The sequence below is a fragment of the Erigeron canadensis genome, chromosome 9 (genome assembly GCF_010389155.1).
Source record: "Erigeron canadensis isolate Cc75 chromosome 9, C_canadensis_v1, whole genome shotgun sequence".
In the NCBI taxonomy this organism is placed as follows: Eukaryota; Viridiplantae; Streptophyta; class Magnoliopsida; order Asterales; family Asteraceae; genus Erigeron; species Erigeron canadensis.
The window spans coordinates 35,761,509-35,784,003 of record NC_057769.1 but is presented as its reverse complement, the minus strand read 5'-3'; the positions used below and the strand labels follow the sequence as shown (position 1 = coordinate 35,784,003).

Here is a 22,495-nt window from a genome sequence, read left to right as displayed (position 1 = left end):
TTTTTTTTTTTGCTAAAAAAAATCTCAACTACTAAAAGAAAAATAAACTTATGGCTGTATTTCAATTTAGGATAAAAGATAAAATTATTCTTCCTAAGAAAACAACATGTATGGACGTATGGTTTTTTTTTTTTTCTTCATAAATTTTTTACTAGGATTAGTATCTTGGAATGTAACAAATTTAGGACGAATATTTATAGCATAAAATAACAAAAATCGTGTGTATTGTATGTAAACAACTCGAAGTTATGTTTATTATATGTAAGAAAATGTACCAAAACAATCAAAATTTAACAATTGGCATCTATATATGGTTGCCACGTATGTTTTTAATTTACATACATTAAACATAATTTCGAGTTGTTTACATATAATATACACAACTTTAGTTATTTCCCACTATAGACATGCTTTCAAAACTTGTTACATTACAAGATACCAATCCCTTTATTTTATTATTATTTGATACACTTTTCAATTAGTTTGACCTCTCTCAAAAGTATATCATCACTTCCTCATCAGCTCGTTGCATTCTTTTAGGTCTATAAATTAGAAGCTACAACAATGCTATGATTGCACCCCTCATATATTAAGCTCTACTTTTCTCCTCTTAAAAAAAATAATAATAAAAAAAATAATAAATAAATAAAAGAAGATGAAGAGTAATAGTACTATTGGATATTCTAATTTGCTCATTCATCTTATTTTACTTTTGGCCATAGCTTTGCTAGCCAATGGTGCATTGTTTGGTAAAACCAAACACATGATTGATAAGGCTAACAAGAAAGGGCCTTACATTGGCATTGTGATTCCTAACCTCTTTGAAATGAACCCGCTTCTTAATTATCCTGAATATAAGTCCAGTAAGCTCATCATTGATGCAGGAGGTACGTATTATATATAGTTTAAAGTTTATATGACCTTAATTATATAATTTGCTAATGATATTATTATTCTCGATAGAGATATGAAACGAATTATTAATTTGTCAATATACCTAGATATATGATGAACTCAAGTAAACTCATTTTTCTTTTACATCCATGCATTATGAGAACCGATAATTAATATACGTACCCATTCCACACATGATTATATGTATGTTGGCTAAATCCGATACACCTATCAGATATAAACATGGAATCAATTTACACAATCTATCCCTTCGATTATATATGTATATAGGGGGCTATCGACATTTTTAATTACTGATGATGATACTGTTATAACTTTTAATGACGCTTTTCAAAGTTATCATTAAATGACAAATCTTCTTCTTGTGTTATTACAAAAATATATGTTACTACAACTAACGTTTGAGGCTACCACCATTTGATTGTAGAAACATCTCTAATAATACAACCATTACCAATTTTTAAACTTGTTCATTTAATAAACTTATTATGCGATTATCTTATCAAAAAATCTTCCTAAGATCATGTTGACAACGTATGAATACTAACTGAGTAGTTGGTGCCACCACTCAGTAAAACACCGCCACCAATGAAATAAAACATAGTTGTGGTGTGGGTTTGAATGGTAGAACCACTCATTTCATCCACGTGTGGTCACCTCGATCACATTCACTCTCTATTTTGTGTTTTTTCCGTATGTCTTTTATTGTTGATATGTATAGTGTGGTGTGAGTAGTGGGCTAATGGTGGGTTGAGAACAAAAAAATAGACTGTGGTATGAATGAAGAGTAAATGAGATGATGTAAAAGGATTTTTGACAGTGAGTGGTGAAAAAACTGACAAATAGTGAGATGTCAACACTGTAAGTTGTTGTACAATATTTTTACTTATACCAATTTAAATTTACTTAAAGAAAACTTTAAATCATATAACTGATTAAAAAAGAACTACAATTAAGTCATCAGACTATCAGAGTAAGGCTTTAATTGGGCCAATGTACTTAATTGGGCCCACCTAGTTATGGACTTATGGCTTTTAATATCGGGCCACTAATTAGTTATGGCTTTTAATATCAAAAATGGTAACTGATTTGATGGAAGTGATGAAAGTAGATTTATGACTTGTCATAAGAGGAAATTTTGTACGATGACTTCGGTGAATATTTAAAAGGGAATACCTAACCAAATAGATTAATAATTTTTAATTATGAGATGATAATATGTGAAAAAATTAGAGGCAAGATTAGAAAAGAGAATTATTACATACCATATGTCACCTCTTTAATGTTTTAGGAGGATTATTAGGTTATTTGGTTAGAAGAATTTATCACTTTTCTATTTAAAATTAGTACCAATAAATCTTATAAATGCAACACGCATTAAATTAATTAATTTTTTTTTAATAAACATAGATATTTTTCAGGCCACGTCATTATAAACTTAGCACACCAATTTAAAAAGAGTTTTAACGTTCATTATGGTGTCCTAGGATACTACTAGTTGCTTGTATGCCATGACATTTTATTGGTAATTTATAATTTCATATGTTGATAATAACTAGGGTGGAATATTCATCTCATCAGTCATATCTCAATTTTTTCTCTCTTCCACGCCATTCATCTCTCCCCATATTATTTTACAAAGGCTTGGCATCTCTCTCGATCTCTCACCTCTCATTTTTTCATTTTTAATTTAAAGAAACAAAAAAATAAGGAAACAAAGAGAGATAGTGCAGGATTGTACAAAATGAATTGATAAAACCAATGTTTTAAACATCGATATTTTACTTATACCAGTGTGAAAGAAATTTCCGGTATTACCGGTATTATCGATATTATCGAAAATACCGGACTGTACAACTGTTTTAATTTTTTATATAAAAATCATACAAAATTTGTTACCATTTAATGACAATAGTCAAAATATATACAGTTATAATTTACTCAAAAGTAATACCAAATAAACATTTCATAACAAAATATACGTTTTAAAGTTAACAAATAATAAAAAAAATAAAATTAAAGTATAATATAAACAATTATATAAAAAATTTAAAAACAAAAAACCTTGAAAATATCAGAAATACCGGAAGGGTAATACCGGAAAATGCCGGGAATACTGGAAATACCGGCCAGTATTGAATAGTAAAATTACCGGGCTTAAAATACTGGAGGACCCTCCGATACCGATAATACCGACCTGTATATACCGGTATTTAAAATGTTGGATGAAAAACGATCACATTTTTAATCTTATCTTTCATCTGGTAAATGGAGGGGTGATATTAAAAATGGTAACTGCATGCATGAATAGTCCATCTTGGACCATTATTCTCTCCCTAATAATCTTTTATCATTCATCTTGCAAATGGAGGAGTGATATTAAAAATGGTACCAATGCAAGATGAGAGTCCATCTTGGACCATTTCCTCCTCCAGTCCTCCCTAATATAGAGATTGTATAATCGATACCATACATATGTTCATGAGTATATATGTGCACATACTATGTGTGAATGGTGCATCTGTTTTGATATGAAGTAAACTCTGTTACCCTTATATGAAATGGCCAAAATTATAGATAAGAAACTAGTGAATAAGAAAGTGTGCGTCCGTCAGTAAATATGTATAATGTGTATCACATTGTATGATTGTAATAATGGCGATCAGTGGCAGCCCTGAGAATATAAACACCCCTGCCGAGCCAAGAAAAAAATGCTCCTAACTTCTAACGAATTCAAATATATATATATATATATATATATATATAAACAACTTTAATTTTTATAAATGATAACTAGTATTATAACAAAAAATTATAAATGATAACCATGTTAGTAGTTACTTATGTACTTATAACACATCGTTTTAGCATATTATACATTAAATATATAATATATATAAAAAAAATATCGAAAATTTATGTCCCCTTTAAACTTATGCCCTGGCCGAGAACCGGTTTTAATTTACACATCCTCTAGGCCTCCCCTGATTGCGACCCAAACAAAGTACAACTATATAAAGAAAAGTTTGATATATCACAATTTCTTAATTAGCAACCATATATAATTATATTGGTAATCATAATCATTACGTACTGTGAAAACTAAATTTCATAATAATCTACAATACTCACATAAAGTTATATTATAACCACGTACAACACCCAAACAGTAAGAGAAAAGAAAGAAACCATACGATGCATGGATGACTCTACCCACTTCGAGCCAAACCATGATCTACCACGCCAGCTAGTCCCAAATTGGACCAGAACAAGCCGAGCTACTCGAGACCAACATGATACACATATGAAATGAATTACGGTATCATTTTGATGAACCCGTGTGCAACCAACAACCCATGAATTGATTGATTGGTACATGGGTTTAAATGTGGGTATGAGCTAAATGCCTTCCGAACGGGAGGTAGGGGTTTCCTGAAAATAAAACCAGGTTTCCTCTGGAATTAAAGCTGTGTATAAACATAGATAATGTCGTTTTCATTCAAAAATTTTATCAAGAACCACTTCTTCTCCGAAAACACATGAAGACTAATCCATCAATAGATGTTGTGATACCCGCTACAAATGCAGTTTGGATCAACATATATGAAATAAAGAGACGTGGATTCAATTCTTAAGGATGTCCAAATCATGTGGATATTAAGTGACGATATTTCACCGCATCCCACAAGGATGTCATGATGGGGATTCAATGTGGTTCCAAGGACATGACATCCTCCTTTATCGTTTTTTCTTCTGAAAACACAAACGCTAACATGATAAATCGTACATGTACCATATATTAAGAATCATTTCATAAACGCTAATTTTGTTCTTATGTACACTAATCATATAAATAATTTCTTTCTTAACTCGAATAACAAGGTAGTTTATTGTTTATAATCAGGAAGGAGATTTCGATTTGGTTCAATTGGGAACAAACAAGTAATTTTGGTCATGACTGGTTTAGGCATGGTATGACATATAAAGTAGTACGAGTAATTGATTTCAGTTTATGCTTCTAAGAAATACGTACTTATTATAACTTGGAAAAACATCCATTGATCTTAATATTATTTTTTCTACATAAACAATAGTTAAATCTGATTCAATTTTTATATATGACAGCTTAATTCAGGAGTTACAACCCAACTATTGTTGAGCTTATTTGACATAATTGGTGTAGTACATTATGGAATAGCTGGTAATGCAAACCCTTCACTTAATATTGGAGATGTTGCCATTCCTCATTCTTGGGCTCACTCTGCCCTTTGGAGTTGGCAGGTATACATACATTTTTATCTCTAGTTTATTTAATCTATATATATGTACCAATTTATTTATGTAGCATTTTTAACAATCAATGATTATTTGATGGTCCAGAGATTTGGAAATGGTCCGGATGATGAATTGCCGCTTGAAGCGAATGGTGATTATACTAGAGAAATTGGTTACCTAAACTTTGCTGATTATTCTACCATCTCTAATGGTGAAAATCTTTTGAACAACATTTGGTATCAACCGGAGGAAATTTTCCCGGTCGATGGAGTACCGGAAGAGAGACAACATGCCTTTTGGGTTCCCATTGATCCTACTTATTTCAATCTAGCCAAAACTCTAGAGGTATACCTTTTTGATTAATTTGAACATTTGTATTTACCCATAATTAGTTAAGAAAGAACCCAAAAAGTGACCACTTACAAAAAGTTCACAAAATTTAGCATATAATACTTTAGTCTTTTAAGTTTTAACCATATTTATAAAGTGAAGCATCAACTTAATTAACACTAGTGTACCAACATGGATGAACCAAATAGTCATTGGAACTACAAGGGTGCCTCAATGCAACAACATGTTTATCTATACCGCCAAAGGTCACGACCGTTGAACGAGGAACGAGTGCGAGTATTTACCTGGACAACACCGCCTACCGAAATTTCATTTACAACAAATTCAACATCAGCCCCGTGGAGATGGAAAGTGCCGCGGTGGCTCTCATCTCTTACCAACAAAGAGTACCATTCATTGTAATCAGGGCACTTTCTGATCTTGCTGGGGGCGGTGAACACTCTAACGAGGCTGATACGTTCATTGACCTTGCTGCTAATAATTCCGTCAAAGTTGCTGTGGAGTTTATCAAGTTGATCCCATCTCCTAAAAAGATTTCCTCCATCCTGAGCGTTTAGCAACTTTAAATTTGTATCATCATGTAATTTGTAATAAGCTACACCATTTGAACATGGTGTAGGTAGTATTTTAAGGATTTAAATAAGCCCCAATTTAATTTGAATAGCTAGGTTTTATCAGTTTCTGGCTTGAAATTAACCGATTATAGACGAGTCTTGGATACTTTACTCTCCATCCATCCGTCCTGAAATTAAGTGCCCACTTTGGAAACACACAAAACATAATTATTACACACTTCTAGAAATCAGTTTTTCCAAAAGCTGTATCAAAGATAAAATGGTAAAGTTAACATTCCAAAATCAGTTTTTTGAAAAGTTGTATCAAAGGTAAAATGGTAAAGTTAACATTCCAACCATACAGGATACAGATAAGATATAAACATGTAAATTCATATATCATGCATGTAATATAGTTCTTCTTCAATGCCTACAATCCCTTTCGTCTCCAGGTTTATGGGATACCTTACTCTGAGATGAGGAAAATCTCTGATGAGCACAACAACATAGAAGGAAGTAGAAAAAGTTCAGCAGATTCAAGAAACCAAGTAACCAGTAATAGTAATCAATGTGACCCTCATTAATATCGCTGGATAGCCAACTTACTTGACCTCCTTGACTCGTGACTGAGTTCACCACGTTTATTAAAAGGCTACCAACAAGCCCCGAAATCGCATTTCCCACGATAAACACAGCCATGGCAATACTCGACATACTTTTGGGGAGCTCAGAATAATAAAATTCTATCTGCCCAATTGCATTAAACGCCTCGGCTAAACCATATAATGCATATTGTGGTACCAACCACATTGCTGACATGTCAACGGTTGAATTTGGGTTGTAGACAGACCTTGCCACGTGGCGCCTTATTGTTTCCACGATTGCAGAAACTATCATTGCCAAGATTGTGATCAACAGCCCGATTCCCATTCGGGTTTTGGGGTGGAGGCCACCTAGTTCGTTTTGATACTGTTCTAGAATTGGGACCAAGATACGATCGTAAAAGGCTATCCATATAGCAACTGTCAAAACAATGAATAAGCTAAACGATGCAGCTGGGATCTCAAACCCTGAAATGATATGACGGTTCATTGTCTTTGCTTGCAGTGTTGGGAAGCTCTGTGAAATTGTCGTAGATAGTAAAATACATGAAGACCACACGGGTATTATCCTAATTAGAGATTTGAGTGATTCAACCTTTTTTACTGTGGACACACTCCATGGGTCCAAGTTCAAAGAATCCACATTTGTATCATTAACAACACATGCTTTGTTGAGAAACCTGAACAGCGAAATAAATCATGTTAGATGACATAATGGTGTGTTTAGTTTGTAGTCACGTTTCAATGTTCACTATGGGAAAGGGTTTGAAAAGGTGGAAAATGATAATAACAATGAAATCCAAACTTATAGCTTATGATGGATTTGGGAAACTCAATATTTGGATTTCATACCTACTTTTGACCCCTGAGACCATCCTTAACCCGTCATCCCACCACCTACCAAAAGTATTCCCACAATAGCACCACCTTCTTACTACCACCATCTTCTCTTATACCCCAACGGCCCAACCCCATCACCTTCAAATTAGACAAGAAGTTTGTTTAATGAAAAACATAGTAACTCTTCAAGAAAAATATAAGTAAAGCATTAACCGTCATCCAAGTAAGAGACAACCTAAGTAAGAACATAAGAGCAGAACAGACCATGACCAAAACAGGAATTCCAAATCCAACCTGCCATCCAAGTTGGTCTTGTATGTAGACCAAAACAGTAAAAGCGATGAATGTTGAAATTGATACAGATGCATAGTACCAATTAAAGTAACGATCAATGAGTCTCTGGCTGTTAAGGGCTGGATGGTGTTTGAATTGATCTGCACCAAAGGCTATTGAACACGGTCCGATGCAACCACATCCAATCGAGATCAGACCGAAAGATAAAAAAAAAAAGAAATGTGTATTGAGTTAGTGATGGTTGGCTACAACTTGTGTCAAGTTCATAGCAAGATGAGGGTGTTAATTGTGGGACCATGGAAGTTAACCATAGAAAAGTCATTCCCTGTAAAAGTTGAAGGATTATTCAAGCAGTTGTTCAACTATAACAAATTAAGTGTGCTTAAAATTGCGTTTGAAAGTAATCATTTAGTCACAGATGATCAGTTTCTGGTAAAAATGAATTAAAAATAGTTAAAACAGAAAATTGTCTGTAATATAAGGTAATAATTCATTTTTCTTAAGCTGTGTATTTTTTTTTCTAGTTGACAAACATTCTTGGACCCAGAGTAACTATTATTGGTTTTCTTGCCACTACTCTTAAACTTGGTATTTGAACATCTATGAAATCATGAGTTTTACAATTCATAAGCAATGGAAACTGATTATATGCCACATAAAAACGTAATAATTGACCAATCACTTTCAGAACGCTTGCACACCAAAGAAACAATTAGTTAATTAGGATTAGAGAGCAACATGGTATGGAAGGCTTACAAGAAGGCTGGAGATAGACCCGATTACAATGACCCAAAACCGACCGAAATAAGAATCTGCGACAAAAGCACCAATAACGGAAAGACCATTCGAAAGTCCTGACCAGATTGAAAGTAGACTTGTTCCAGTTACAACTTCCATATGATAAGCTTCCAGAAGATAAAATATCATGTTGGGCATCAGTCCATAGTATGCCATTCTCTCAAATGTTTCACTCACTATCAGGAAACAGGAAAAATCAACATTGAATCCAAACCACTAAACAAATCATAAAAATTTGGGAAGTTTAAGGTACCTATGATGAAAGGCATGGTTCTCATACCACCCTTATGATGATGATGATGATGATGTTGATGATTACTGTTATCAAGTAATTTTGTTTGTAATTCTGTATCGATGCTCGGTTTTCCTTGATCCAAGTATTCTTCCATGGTTAGTTGATTTTTTTTACCATGTTTAATCGAGTTTTAGTAACAAGCTGGTCTAAGTTATTAAGTTTAATGGAGGGTGACACTATGTAAGATATATATAGATAAATTATGTTTCTAGAGCTAATCGAATGTGGTACCGAATTCTATCAATCTTAAAGTGACTACAAATTCTATAGCAATATCGAATGCTCCATTAGATTTATTTATAATAAGATTGTTAATTATATAATTGTGTTATTATTATATATATCTAAAGTACACTTTTGATAAATTTGAATGACCCTTGGCTTAGCAAATATACATGACTACATCAAAGGTTTTGTGTACTAACACTTGTGAACATTAATGGAGTCAAGAAGATGAGCCAACGATCAAATAGGGATCAAAGTGATATCAATGAGGGTCACTGATTACTACTACTGGCTACTTGGTTTCTTGAATCTGCTTAACTTTTTCTACTGCCTAATTATTATGTTGCCGGGTTCAACGCAACCTGTAAGGTGTCTCATGAGCTCTAAGCAGAAAGATCTAATTGTAGGCATCGAAGATGTACATTATTACATAGATATTATGATACACGAATATACATGGTTATATCATCTGTATTTAACCACACAGACTATAATCTTATGTGTCAAGCTTATAGTCAACTTTGGTGCCATCTGCCATGCCTTTTCACTTCTGTTATCCAGCAAGAAACAACAAACTTGCTTTCTGTTTCTGTTTACACTTACTTTCTTACATATATTAGAATGCATTTAAAGTATAAACTATCACATAAAAGATTATATAAATACATGCGTAAAGGTGTTGGGAAATGATCCCTACACAACACAAATTTACCATACACAACAATATGTGCATTAAATAGTTGTACAGTACAACTGTCTGATGCACATATTGTTGTGTATGTTAAATTTGTGTTGTGTAGGGATCACCTCCCAAAGGTGTTACCCTCAGTAAATACATATGATATAACCATGTGCATCATAATATCTATGTAATATAGTTCATCTTCAATGCCTACAATCAGATTCTTCTTCTCCGAGCTCACTGACTACCTTACTTTGAGATGAAGATAAATTCCGATGAACCCGACAACACATAAGGAAGTAGAAAAAGTTAAGCAGATTCAAAAAACCAAGTAGCCAGTAGTAGTAATCAATGTGACCCTCATTGATATCACTAGATAGCCAACTTACTTGACCTCCTTGACTTGTGACTGAGTTCACCACGTTTATTAAAAGGCTACTAACGAGCCCCGAAATTGCATTGCCCATGATAAACACGGCCATGGCAATACTCGACATACTTGTGGGGAGCTCAGAATAATAAAATTCTATTTGCCCAATTGCATTAAATGCCTCGGCTAAACCATATAACGCAAATTGTGGTACCAACCACATTGCTGACATGTCAACTATTGAATTTGGATTGTAGACAGACCTTGCTATGTGGCGCCTTATTGTTTCCACGATTGCAGATACCATCATTGCCACGATTGTGATTAACAGCCCAATTCCCATGCGGGTTTTTGGGTGGAAACCACGTGGTTCACTTGTATATTTATCTAGAAGTGGGACCAAGATTCGATCGTAAAAGGCTATCCATATAGCGAGTGTCAAAACAATGAACAAGCTAAACGATGCAGCTGGAATCTCAAACCCTGAGATGATATGACGGTTCATTGTCTTCACTTGGAGTGTCGGGAAGCCCTGTGAAATTGTCGTGGATAGTAAAATGCACGAAGACCACACAGGTAATATCCTAATTAGCGATTTGAGTGATTCAACCTTTTCAACTGTGGAGACACTCCATGGGCTCAAGTTCGAAGAATCCACATTCATATCATTAACACATGCTTTGTTGAGAAACCTGAACAGAAAAATAAATTGTGTTAGATGACAACAATAAAAATTAGGATTCGTTTAGTTTGTAGTCCGGTTTCAGTGTTTTACTATGGGCATGGGTTTAATAAAGTAAGAGAATGAGAACAAGAATGAAATCCAAACCTATACCTCCCATTAACGATGGTCTAATAAGTAATTTGGTCGAATTTATCATTTATGCGGAGAAAATTCATAATAGTGTAGCAAGATTTAAACCTTAAATTGTCTGTCAGCTCAGCTCGATCCATTTCATTACTATGATTATAGCAGTCATCATGAAGAAGAATGGCCTTACGTTTCTTGAAAGCAATGATTAAAACTTGAATGAACCCTGAAAACGGGCTCTCGCTGACTTTTACTTTGACATAAAGAGATGACCCAAGTAAGAACATAAGTACAGAACAGACCATGACCAAAACAGGAATTCCATATCCAACCTGCCAACCAAGTTGATCTTGTATGTAGACCAAAACAGTAAAAGCGACGATTGTTGAAAGTGATACAGATGCATAGTACCAATTAAAGTAGCTATCAATGAGTCTCTGGTTGTTAAGGGCTGTATGGTGTGTGAATTGGTCTGCACCAAAAGCCATTGAACACGGTCTGATGCAACCAGATCCTACCGAGATCAGACCAAAAGATAAGAAAAGAAAAGCGAGTTGGGCTAGTGATGGTCGGCTGCAATTTGAGTCAATTTCATAGCAAGATGAGGGTGTTAATTGTGGAACCATGGAAGTTAACCATAAAAAAGTCATCCCCTGTAACAATAGAAGGATTATCCAAGCAGTTGTTCAACAAAAACATATTAAGTGTGCTTAAAAATGCATTTGAAAGTAATCATCTTATTATTGTGTCATCTAGTCACGAATGATCAGTGTCTGGTAAATATGAATTACATAAATAATTTGTCGGAAAGTTTTCAGTAAAAGTATAAGATAATGATTTATTATTCTTAAGCTGGGTATTTTTGTCTAGTAGTCAAACATTCTTAGACCAAGAGTAACAACTATCGGTGTTCCTGCAGCTACTTTTAAACTCATTATTTGGCCCTATATGAAATCATGAGTTTTACTATTCATAAGCACTAGAAACTGAATATATGCCACATAAAAATGTTATAAGTAAATAATCACTTTCAGAATGCACAAACACACCATAGAACCATTTTGTAAATTAAGGATTAGAAAGCAAAATAGGATTGTTATGGCTTACAAGAAGGGTGGAGACAGACCCGATTGCAATGACCCAAAACCGACCCAAATAAGAATCTGAGACAAAAGCACCAATGATGGAAAGACCATTTGAAAGTGCTGACCAGATCGAAAGTATAGTTGTTCCAGTTACAACTTCCATATGATAAACTTCCATAAGATAAAATATCATGTTGGGCATCAGTCCATAACTTGCCATTCTCTCAAATGCTTCATTCACTGTCACGAAACAAAAAAAAAAAAAAAATCCATATTGGCTCCAAAACACCACACAAGTCATAAAAACTTGGGAAATTTCAGGTACCTATGATGAAAGGCATGGTTTGTATACCACCCTTATGATGATGATGATGATGATCATTATTATGGTAATCAAGCAATTTTGTTTGTATTTCTGTATCGATGCTCAGTTTTTCTTGATTCAAATGTTCTTCCATGGATAATTGATTTTTTCCTCTTTTTAATCGAGTTTAACTAACAAGGTAGTCTAATTCATAAGTTTAATGGAGGGTGACACAATGTAAGATATAGATAAATTATGTTTCTTGAGAAAGACAAATACATCTCTATCAATCTTGGAGTGACTACAAAATAGGTGGCAAGATCGAAGGATCCATTATAGTTATTTATAGTTAGATTGTTAATTATATATGAGGTGTATAACAAAACTGTTTAAAAGTTAATGTGTGTTATTATTGTATTTTAAAAGTGCATCTTTGGTGAATTTGGATGGCCCTTTGATAGCTCACCTACATCAAAGGTTTCTGTCACAACAATTTATCTACTAATGGAGTCAATAGGACGAGCCAACGATGATGAAAGCCATTTTCAGCTTGAGATCTTTATAACGCGGGCTTAATGAAACTGACAAAACAAATAGGAATCACGAACAAAAAGCTCATGAAAAAGCACACGAGCATATATGAGAATTGCAGCAAACGATTTAATATCGACTCCATACGGAGCACGACTACCCGTAATGAGAACCCGAAGAAGGGTACAACTTAATCTCATCTAGTTATCCAGGCCCCAGCCCCAAAAAAAGTACAAGAAAAAAAATTGTACATCTCAGCTGAATGTTTTGAGATACTCATATAAGAGATCATAAAAGTATATACCAGTTTGACCTGTTCAACCAATTTGACTTGGTTCATCCATTGTAGCTTTTTGGCCAGTTAAACCCATTTGACCTGATTGACCCATTTGAGCTGATCGACCATTAAATCAATTTAACCCATTTCCTTTTACCTGTTTTTTCCCCCTCAAATTACCCAAAGATAATACAAAGCCGGATGAATCCCTTAACGAGTAAATGAGTCAGAATTGTCACCACCTCACAAACAGCATATATCAAGTTACACTACCGGGATACGTGATTGTCACTTATTTGAGAGACAATCATCTTTACATAGATGTTTCTTTGATCATTCATACTAGCTGCTTTGGTTTTATATAGATAACAAACTCAATTTTAGTCAAATTGCAACAGCTAACCAAGCATGCAACTACTACTATAGTAAAAGAAAAAATTGTTTGTATCCATTTGGTAATAATATTTACAAGTGCATCATCTGCTGCATTTTTCATATAATAAGTAGTATCTGATAAGTCATTTCATATATGTATCATTATTATTATAAACACAAAACCGTTACATATAATAAAGTGAATCTAATCAAAGGGTTTTTTAAGTAAAATCCTTTTGGGTAAGTTGTCATCTTGACCATTGTTCTCTTAGACTTCTCGATCCAGAGATATATATAGACATCCCAGACTATAAGTTTGGGCTCCTATGCCTTGCCCTCCACCTGTATATAATTCAACCAAGCAAATATATGTAGATATGTAATATTAGAGTTTTGAATCCATCCTCATATTAATTTCTTAAGATTCTACATATTTTTGGTTGATTCTTTTTTTCTTTAGTGAATACATACTTTAGTTTTGGTATAAAAACAGCATTCAAGGAAGTCATCTAGTACGACTATGATAACTTACTTGGTAATGCAATGACTTCTTAAGTTGAACCAAAATTTCATTTGCCGTTGGTCGTTTTTTTCTGTCTTCACGTAAACACTTATGGGCAATGTTTCGAAATGTAGTCAATGATTTCGGCTCAATATCTTTCTTCATAGCCTGGAAAACCACTTCATCTTGTTTTCCTTGTCGAGACATTTGTTTGATGAAACTAGGAAGATACTGACCCTTCTCACTGTGGATTGCATATGTCGATCTCCCACACAAGATCTCAAATAAAACGACCCCAAATGAATAAATATCAGATTCTATAGTCAAGAAACCCGACTTTAAGAACAATGGGTCCAAGTAGCCCTCTGTGCCACAAGCACGATCGATAACATAATCAGTTTCTTTATCTGTCGTACTTATTATGGAGTGCCCAAAATCACCAACTTTTGCCTTCCAATCATCAAACAACAAAATGTTAGCAGCTTTGATGTCTCCATGTATCACCACCTCTTGTCCATAAGCACCTCCATGAAGGAAATCTAGCCCTGTTGCAAAATCGATGCTTATCTTTAGTCGGTTGCTCCATGTCAGACTAGCATCATGCAAATAATTATCAAGACTTCCTTTAGATGCATGTTCATAAACAATTATCTTTTCATCTTTCTCATCACAGTATCCTACAAGACGGATCACATTCTCATGCCGATACTCATAAAGAATTTGTAGCTCATTGTAATATTGCTGCTCCGCTTGACCATGACTTGTTTCTAACCGTTTTACAACAAGGGGGTAATGTTCGTTACTCGGTCCAACTGCAACTTCTCCTCTGTATACTCTGCCAAAACCTCCACCGCCAATGTCATGACTGAAGTTTTGGGTGGCCAGGATAACATCTGCAACTGACATTCTAAAGGTGTCTAAGTAGTTTTCCTGCAAATAACCATTCAGACACTCAGCTCATTAAATAAATTCACCAATAATAAGTTATAAGTCGGCTCATAATAACTTACTTGGAATTCCAGTGACTTCTTAAGTCGAACTAAAACTTCATTTGCCGTTGGTCGTTTTCCTCTGTCTTCATGTAAACACTGATAGGCAATGTTTCGAAATGTAGCCAATGATTTCTCCACAATTTCATTCTTTATAGCCTGAAACACCACCTCATCTTGTTTTCCTTCTTCGAACATGTGTTTAATGAAACTGGGAAGATACTGACCCTTCTGCTTGTGGATTGCATGCGTCGATTTCCCATACAATATCTCGAATAAAACAACCCCAAATGAATAAATATCAGATTCTATGGTTAAGAAACCTGATCTTAAGTACAACGGGTCCAAGTAGCCTTTTGTGCCACAAGCATGATCGATGACATGATCCGTTTCATTATCTATTGCACTTATTATGGAAAGCCCAAAATCACCAATTTTTGCCTTCCAATCATCAAACAATAGAATGTTAGCTGCTTTAATGTCCCTATGTATCACCACCTCACGTCCGTTACCACCACCATGAAGGAAATCCAGGCCCGTTGCAAAATCGATACATATCTTTAGTCTGTTCCTCCATGTCAGGCTGGCATTATGCAAATACTTATCAAGACTTCCTTTGGATGCATGTTCATAGACAATGATTTTTTTATCTGTTTCGTTGCTGTAGCCTACAAGACCAATCACATTCTCATGCTTATACTCATAAAGAATTTGTAGCTCATTGTAATATTGTTTCTCCCCTTGACCATGTCTTGTATCTAACAGCTTTGCAACTATGGGATAACGACTCTGTCCAAGTGCAAGTTCTCCTTTGTATACCCTCCCAAAACCTCCACCTCCAATGTCATCACCGAAGTTTTGTGTAGCCACTTTTATGTCTTCAAGTGACATTCTAAAGGTGTCTTTGTGGTTTTCCTATAAACATGACACATTCAACTCATTAGATGTATTTGTAAATAATATTACTAACGTTTATAAACTGTAATGTTTTCAAGTACTCGTATAGTCATTTAAATATCTACTACGTCAACCCAATCAGTAAAATTGAACTATATAAATTTTGAGGATAATTGTAATACTGACTTACTTGAAACCATAATGCTCTCTCAAGTTCTTTGATGACGACTTCCATTGTTGGACGATGGTCCTGCTTGTCTGCCAAACACTGATATCCAATGTTTATGAATGTACCCAATGAATCTTTGTTTGGTCCTTTTGGTAGGAAAAATTTGTTACCACCATTTTCTCCCTTTACTATGGGACTTATCTTTTTCTGAATCACTCCATTGTCTATCCATTCTCTTAACAACTGCCCCAGACTGGTATAGTGACCCCAAATTGAAGCAAGAAACGGGACAGGTAACCCACACAAGATTTCAAACATAACTACTCCAAAACTATATATATCTGATTCTCTTTTCAGGTTACCTGTCATAAAATACTCTGGATCAGTGCGAGATCCATTATCATTGACCTTAGCCATGTGAATAGCATCACCAACATGATTCCGAGGCAAGAATACGGACTGTTCAAAATTACCAATCTTTGCCTCCCAATTATGGTCCAACAAAATGTGATAACAATTGATATTACCATGTATTACCCTCTTTTGGTCTTCCATCTCATTGTGAAGATAATTTAACCCGTGTGCAATATAAAGACAGATTTTCAAACGTTTTTCCCAGGTAAGACTCTGTTCTTTCAAAGATTTTTCAAGCGTGGTAGGTAGAAACTCATAGACAAGAATCATATAGTCGCCTTCATCACAGAATCCAAGAAGAGATTCTATATTGCAATGCTTACATCTGCTAAGAACTTCAATTTCTGTATGGAACCGATATTCTTTGTTGTGGATTAATTTTATCTTCACTTGGTAGTTTCTCTTTGGTAACTCGTTTTTATTCTTCCCTTCTATGGAGTAAGGATATTCTCTATCAAAACATGTGAGTTCTGCTAAATAAAGACTATGGGACACGCTTGTCTCTGAACATCTTGTGAAATTATTAGTGGCCAACTTTATGTCTTCGAGTCCAATCCTCAAGTGTTCCAAGCTCTTTACCTGCAACAATGTTGTGATAAGGTAAGAAGCGAGTAATACCATCGAAGGGTCTCAAATTGAAAAAAAAAAAGTAATAAAAAAAGGTATAGTAGTTTATGTAAGAAATTATTTTGAATTGTAAAGAACTAGAAAATGAAGATTATATTTTGAAAATATTGACTTACTAGAAAGGATAATGCTTTCTCAAGCTCCTTGACAACGAATTTCATTGTTGGACGCTCGTTTTGATTTTCAGCCAAACATTCATATGCAATCTTTATAAATGTGTCCAAAGAATCTTTGTTGAGCCATCTATTTTCAACACATACTCCCTTTAATATAGGAGCCACCATTCTATCTATTATTCCATCATCCAGCCATCCCTGTACCAGTTGCGTGATACCTTTGTATTCAGAACCCTCCCGTAACATTATCTCATTGACGGACCTCCCACATAGGATCTCAAACATAAGCACTCCAAAACTAAATACATCCGATTCCCTTTTGAGTTTACCAGTCTTGGCATATTCAGGATCCAAGTAATGTTCTGTAACAGTAACATCATTGAGACGGAGAGTGTCCTCATCTTGATTCGAAGGCAATGATACAGAAAGTCCAAATCCAACAATTGTTGCGGTGGAATTATAGTTGTCATACACAATACTTTTACAATTAATATCACGGTGTATTATTATCTTTTTGTCCCCCGTCTCATTATGAAGATAGCTCAATCCATGTGCAACATCTATGCAGATTTTCACACGTTTTTCCCATGTAAGCATATGGGATCCTAGATACCCGGAAAGGTATGTACTAGAAACATACTCGTAGACAAGTATCATATTGCCTTCGTCACAAAATCCAACAAGTGATTCTATGTTGCGATGCTTACAACTGCTAAGAATTTCCATTTCTGTATTGAACACATCTTCTGATCTATAATGCATGCGTTTTATTTTTACCGTGTAGCGTCTCTTGTATGGGGGATTTTTCCTATCAAAGCATTCTAGCTCTGCTTTGTAGTAAACACCAAATTTATCATGAGAAATTTCAAATCTCTCTGAGAAATGATCTGTGGCAAACTCAATGTCTTTGAGTTCAATTCTCAAGTATTCCAAGCTCTTTACCTGCGGCATCAGTAATTTGATGAGTTAGAGAGTGAAAAGATTATATATTGTGGTAAATGGGAGTTTAAAGAGTATATATTGCAGCTAACTATTCTTCCCAGTAAAATGAGAATGAAGTTGAAATGACATCGTGCTGCTACTACGTAATTTATTGACTCTGCTAAATATAGAAAGGTTTTGTTAAACGTAACTTCTAAGCTTAATTATGATTTAGCTTACCATCTTTGGGAAAGAAAGTTTATTGAGAAAAACAGTAGATATATTATCAAATCAAGCTTATCTTCCCATCAGATTGAAACTACATTAACATTCACTAACTAACTTTATAAGGATATGTAATTAAGGTGGTGTTTATTTTTACTTAAAAACTCTGTAAGGTGTCTGATGTGCACGCAAACATTAGCTATGAAGATGGTTTGTTTGAGAAAAAGATAAGAAAGAACGAAACTGCTCAGTGCCGCCTTCCGTAGGTTTTGAGCTCCAATACCTCGATCGACGGTGTATGGGGGAGGTTAAGATGTAGGCATACCTTACCTCTACCTAAATAGAGAGGCTACTTCCATTTCTACCTAAAGGTAGAAAAGGCCCTCCAACCTTTGCATCAGATGAGGATCGAACCCATGACCTCTATCTCCAGAGACCAGAGTGATCCAGCATTCCAACCATGCTGTTTTTTGTTTGAGAAAAAGATGGACTTATTATAGCTTCATTTAACGTAAAAAACATCAATCATATTGTTTCAGACATCTTCACACTTTTCATTCACTACTAGCCACACTCTCTCCCACTCCTATATATCACTTTCCGGTCACCCTCTCCCACCCACCGGCTAACGTCTCTGCCAGCCTCCACCTTCGCCAGCCTTCCCCTTTCTTGCCACCCCTTTTCCGACCATCCCTTACTCATACAACTTTACACTTCGCACTTTTTAACTACTAGATACTTTTTTATAGGGCTAATTACTTGGAAAATCCTTCAAATTGTCACTGAAACCTTTTCTGAGGCTCGAACAAAAAAAGTTCAATCTAAGGGAAGGAAAACGGCTAAAATGACTTTTGTGGGGCTTCGTACAAGTAGTCAGTTAAAAAAGAATTTATAAAAAATTTCGTTTATGTTTAAGTCTTAAATTTCTTACATGGATAATACAGGTAAAAAAGGAATTATAATATCCACATGTATATTCCATTATCTTATAACACCTTTTATAAGTGGAACATTTGTTGGATATGATCAAACACCCAAATCCTCAACTCACAATGCAAGTTCTTTCAAATCTCATCATCTATTCAAAATCCACTTTAGAAACCCAATCCTTTTCATCATCGAGAAGATTATGTTTCCGCTGAAATATATTTCTCACCTATTTTCTATTTTTTTTCACTCATTTATTATTGGTGAATTTGAATTTGGATTATTTGCGATTGGATAGTGATGAAATGTTGAGATCTGAGTAATTTGGGGCAATTGGTGGGGTTGTTGATAAACTACGACGTTCACCAGAATCCTTCCTTACAATAGAATCGACCCATCAAAATTTATGCTCACCGGAATCCTTTGCCACCGACGTAACCTTTCTTCAGATCATCAAAGTCCTTTGCCACTGTTACGATGTTTTCGTCGGTTGGCCGCCGTAATCTTTACACACTTCAAAACCATCACTTCCATCTATTACTTCTATCACTGAAATCAAGGGTTAGAAGCCATCGGGCGGCGCCGGTGGTGATAGTTGGGATGGAAGAGAACCGGAGGTGGTGGCAGACGATGATTTGTGGAAGATTTATTAGGGTGGAGGGAGTCATTACTCTCATCCCTCCCATCTCCTTTCAATTATCCAATCAAATTACTCCATCTCATTTCAACCCTCCAACCTTTTATAGTGGTAACCATCACTCTCAATCTTTTGTTCAAAATTTCATAATTTATCCTTAACATTATAAACTCTGCATAATTAATCCTTTTTTTAATTTATATATTTTATTAATAATAAAACACATTATGTAATATTAAAAAAAATACATTACATAATAATAAAAAAAACATTACATAAATAAAAAAAAGAAATTTACATGATGCCAAAAAAAAAAAATTTGGAAAAAAAACAACAAAACTTACCTTTAAGCTAAAACAAAAAAACTTTAAAAAAATCTAAAAGAAAATAAAAGAAAAAGCAGCTAAAAAGAATCAATTTCATTTTGCTAAAAAAAACCAACTAAAAGGTTGGAGAAAAAAAAAGTGGCCATCAATATCTTTATTTTTAAAATAAAATAATAAGCAGCTAAAAAAAACACGTCCACCCCAATTTACACTTTTGGTCACTGGCGTGTGAAAACTTACACAATTGGTCCTTACAACGGTCAAAAACATTTACACCTTCAGTCTTTCTTCCCCCATCTCTCTCCCAACCTTCAGCGAGAATCCAGCTCGCCACCTCCAACCTTCCCTCCATCTCGCCGTAGTGGCGGCCGAAACCCTCACCAACTCACGAGCTCCCTCCCATCTCCCTCTCCATCTTGCGTTCGACTACCTCCCCCCTTAGGTGTGTTAATTCCTTTGTTGTGTATTTAAAGTGATTTAAATGATAGATGCATAGTTTGCATATATGTCTTTTGATTGTGTCTTGAGGTAAAATCTGATTAAGGATGTATTATATTTGGCTTGGCTTTTGACATTTATATATATATATATTAAAAAAAATAATCCACATGGAAAATGAGTTAGGCAGATATTGTATTAAAATAATGATAAAACCGGCTATTTATAGTACACGTAAGCAAAAAGTGGTTTCGGTCTCACTAAAGATATTTTAGCCGTTTTCCTTCCCTCAAATAGAACTTTTTTCTGTTCGAGCCCCATAAAAGGTTTCAGTGACAAGTTGAAGGACTTTCCAAGTAATTAGCCCTTTTTTATACCCATACTAAACTATATTGTTTTGTTTACAATTTAACATCTCATAATCTAAAAAGTAATAAGAGGGTGTTTGGAACTGTTTTTTTAATTTAATTTTCAGATTATAGTGTTTAAAAAAATAAATAATCTGTTTTAATTGTTTGACAAAACATTAATAGAGTTTAATAATTTGTTTATTGGGACCTAAAAGGCCATTATCAAAAAGCAACTTTCCTCTTACTACTACAAAAGGTGAAAAGTAATATGCATTTTTCATTTATCTATTTTATTAAATTACCTTTATGGGGTTATGATAAGTGATTTTTGGATATACCTATAAAATATCTAAAATTGATTAAATAGGTTGAATTTTAAAAAATAGACTCACATTGAAATATATCATGTTTAGGTTTTAGGTAAAATAAAACAACTATTAAAGTAAAACAATCAAAACAATATATTTTACTTCGGTGATAATCACCGTGCATCATGAAAATCATCGTACATCAATTGCTACATGAATCTTTGTGCATCAATTTCACCATGATCTAAGAGTCAAGATCATGTCTTATTTGTTTTACTTTAATACTTATTTTACAATACCTAAACCCCCCAACATGTTTATTTTAAGTTTGAGCTAAAATGGATAAAATATAAGGAATGATACATCTACAACAATTAATAGTCATTGAAAACCGTGTATATTTTATATTTGTTGTAGATATTTGATAATTATTGTATTTTGTCACTTTTCATAAAATATGGATAGAAATGGTGATCAAGTTGCACGTGGGAAGAGACTCTTTTTTATAAGATGTGGACTTTTGTGTTGGTTTCGTGCATGACTCCACCAGCCCAACGCCTTCACTTTTTGCCGTTTTGGAACGAACAAGTCATACGCAAAAAAGGCCCATCTAAAGTCTTGACTTACGTTTTGGTTTCTTTCGTCGGGAACTTAAAAAGGATGGGTTAGTTTGACAAAACGACAAAGAAAACATTTTAATTCTTATTTATTTTGAAATTATATATTTTGATTTTATTTTATTAACCGATAATTCACTAATCTTTATCTTTACCTTTATCTTTATCTTTATCTTTACTAAAAGACAACTTACCTAATGACTTATTAACCAATCAAATTGCTCAATTACATTAAATTGATTTTTGCTAATGTCATCATTTAAATTTAAGAAAACTTTATTTAGTTAATATACTAGTTAATCAACCCGGGTTCAACCCGGTCATGTTAATTAAAATTTTAAAATTATAAAAGATATTAAATATATATATATATATATATATATATATATATATGATGTTTGTAATTAAAGCATTATAACTTGATATAAATTTAAAAATTCAACTAACA

The 22,495-nt window shown here is 34.1% G+C and overlaps 2 protein-coding genes and 1 pseudogene across 2 annotated transcripts; 1 reads left to right on the top strand and 2 right to left on the bottom strand.

The window, feature by feature from the left end:
• Positions 1 to 655: 655 nt before the first annotated feature.
• On the top strand, positions 656 to 6,098 carry LOC122583718 (bark storage protein A-like). Its single transcript, XM_043756094.1, has 5 exons — positions 656 to 887; positions 4,820 to 4,887; positions 5,041 to 5,196; positions 5,296 to 5,535; positions 5,730 to 6,098. The coding sequence occupies exons 1-5, from the start codon at positions 656 to 658 to the stop codon at positions 6,096 to 6,098; spliced, it is 1,065 nt and encodes a 354-aa protein (XP_043612029.1).
• Positions 6,099 to 6,518: 420 nt separating this feature from the next.
• On the bottom strand, positions 6,519 to 9,018 carry LOC122583717 (annotated as a pseudogene).
• Positions 9,019 to 10,034: 1,016 nt separating this feature from the next.
• Positions 10,035 to 12,561, bottom strand: LOC122583716 (protein NRT1/ PTR FAMILY 1.2-like). The gene is made up of 4 exons (XM_043756093.1): positions 12,423 to 12,561; positions 12,120 to 12,337; positions 11,124 to 11,665; positions 10,035 to 10,893 (listed from the first exon to the last, which is right to left on the bottom strand). Exons 1-4 carry the CDS (start codon positions 12,553 to 12,555, stop codon positions 10,035 to 10,037), a joined length of 1,752 nt encoding a protein of 583 aa, XP_043612028.1. The 5' UTR covers positions 12,556 to 12,561.
• Between the last annotated feature and the right edge of the window lie 9,934 nt (positions 12,562 to 22,495).